Below are 2,523 nucleotides of genomic sequence, written 5' to 3'. Positions count from 1 at the left end.
GTGCTGGCTCCTACCCTGGGGGTCTTTAAGAGGAGGCTAGACAAACACCTTGCTGGGGTTGTTTGACCCCAGTACTTTTTCCTGCCAAGGCAGGGGGTCAGACTTGATGATCTGCTCAGGTCCCTTCCAACACTACAAACTATGAAACTATGACTCCAGGAAGATGACAGATGAAGGAGACTCTACTCTTAGGTGAAGGTCTAGTTTGTTCCCTGTATTCATATCTAGATTTGAATGGGCACCCAGAAACATTCAGATGAATTTCTCACTGGGGTGACTGGTACAAGAAAGATCCATTAGGACTTAACCAGTAAGAACTTAACGTAGGAGACAGTCCTATTACTTGTACTATCCTTTTGTGCTGCTTGCAGATTTTCTCTGGGGGAGGAAAAGCCTGCTGAGTCAGAGCCCTCAACTATGCTTTTCAAGAGTGTGTGAACACATGCATACAGCTGCACAAAAATGAGAACCAGCAGAAGTTTAGGTATTTAAATGGCATTTGGTATAACTATGCCCTTTCCAATGCTTTGTCAGTCGCTTGCGACTAATGGCAATTGACTGAACCACTGCTGCTCATACTGTCAAAAGTCTGCAAACACTTAGAGTTGCAATATATTCACATAAATCTGAGGCAAAGCCAAGACTGATAAGGTCAGAAAAGGATGACAGCCAGACTAACAATGCTGGATTAACTTTGAAAATTAATTTGTCATTGTTATTTGGCTGATAAGCTAGCAGCAGAAAGACCTTATGTTTGAAAACACAAATGAAATGGCTACTCAAACTGAAAATGGATCTCCACTTCGTATCTTGAAAAAAATACAAGTCGTTTCCAATTTGAATAATTTACAACTTGCTCGTTCATCTCTCATCTGTGAAGTCTATGCAATTTTGACTATATACCAGGGAAACAAGATGGAGTAGCATATAGAGAGTGTTTTCCTGGCATGGAGGCATGCTAGGAGCGGAAGACTGAGTCAGGAGCAGGACAAAGCACAGAGAGTTATGGAGTTTAAGGACAGCACTTCAGCCCACAGGAAAACCTAAAGAAAGTAAAGTAACTCAGACAGAACCCTTCCATCTTCCCCTGCCCCCTAAATAAAACCGGAGCTTCTTTAGCCCAAAGCAGACCAGAATCAGTAAGGCAAAAGGGTAGCTTAAAGACCTCTCTGTGCCTTTTTCCTCCCCTTCCTACCTATCACTCCCTTGTTTCTGTAACACACCTAAGCTAAAACAATGCAGTTAGCCTTTAATGATAAAGCAAGCAACCAACAGAATTTCAAAGACAACAATACTTTTGATGAAGCCTTACTTTGTTCCTCAATATATTGTACATTTTAGTGTTACACATACTTTTTTAATTTCATGGTAAACAGAGGGCATATATCTTCTTTAAAACTGTATATTTAAAATAAGTGTTCAACCAAAACATATAGTTAAATTTGTAGTTGTGATTTTTTTTTTAGCATACATACCTCTGATTCTTTATCACTTAGAGATCCCAAACTTCCAAAACTGTGATTAGAGCTTTCATTATTGGTTGAGGCCTAGTGAAAAAGGACAAATAAATATTCTCAAATTTATAAAATACGTAGTAAGTTATTAACATCTGTAGTAATACAAAATAAGAGTAATCAAATTTCACACTTCAAGAAAAAATGATTAACCATAGGTATCATATAACCTGCAAGTAGGAAACTGAATTTGATAGACAAAATGCACTGATCTTGCACAGTTAAACTGATTGTTCCTACACGTATAAAAACCATTCCAAAGAATATCCTTTTTAAATTAAAGTTAGAAAGAACACAGCTATCCTTAAATATTTTTAAACAAATATAAAATAACAACTTTTTAGAGAATATTTTTCTGTAAAAACAGCAACAAATGTCTTTTGGTACTACTTTCTCAGGGAACATAAATTATTTTGAAATCTCCATTTTTTCGGGTATCTGATCACAAGAACCAACCAAGAGAATTCATTTTACAATCTATTTTTAATTTTTCACCTTACATTTCTGAAATGGCATCCCAGCATTATAATTTATTGGAAACGCCCAACTACCAGAGGATGGATAAGGCTTTTTTTAAAGCAATTACTAGAAGTATTTAGATGATAGGATGTAAGCGATAATACACGACTTAACTACCCAGATATCTATTGGAAAAGAAATGCAGCAGGACACAAATTGGAATGTTAATTCTTGGTTTACAACAAGGACAGTTTCTTTTAAGATAACTTAGTCAATGGGATAGTGTGGCCACATAGATTTGATTACAAGTTAAAGTAACAGATTGAGAATCTGAAGCGGAAATATAATTTTGGTGCAAGTGATTAAATGAGTTCAGCAGGGCAGGCCCTATGAGGAGAGGCTACGGGACCTGAACCTGTTCAGCCTCCACAAGACAAGACTGAGGGGGGATCTAGTGGCCTGTTATAAACTAGTCAGGGGGGATCAGCAGGCATTGGGGGAATCACTATTCCCCAGTCAGGGCAGCTAGGGTCTGGAACCAGCTTCCAAG

At 37.9% G+C, this 2,523-nt stretch overlaps 1 protein-coding gene across 1 annotated transcript in view; it reads right to left on the bottom strand.

Annotated features, from left to right (window-relative positions):
• The window catches only part of TLK1 (tousled like kinase 1), a 134,647-nt gene that overhangs the window by 64,558 nt on the left and 67,566 nt on the right, over positions 1-2,523 (bottom strand). Inside the window, exon 3 of the mRNA XM_019554128.1 lies at positions 1,476-1,547. Within this exon, the coding sequence (XP_019409673.1) occupies positions 1,476-1,547 (72 nt within the window). The remainder of the gene's footprint in view (positions 1-1,475; positions 1,548-2,523) is intronic.

The sequence above is a fragment of the Crocodylus porosus genome, unplaced genomic scaffold (genome assembly GCF_001723895.1).
Source record: "Crocodylus porosus isolate Cpor-Errol unplaced genomic scaffold, CroPor_comp1, whole genome shotgun sequence".
Classification (NCBI taxonomy): domain Eukaryota; kingdom Metazoa; phylum Chordata; order Crocodylia; family Crocodylidae; genus Crocodylus; species Crocodylus porosus.
This window is presented reverse-complemented; position numbering and strand designations above follow the sequence as displayed.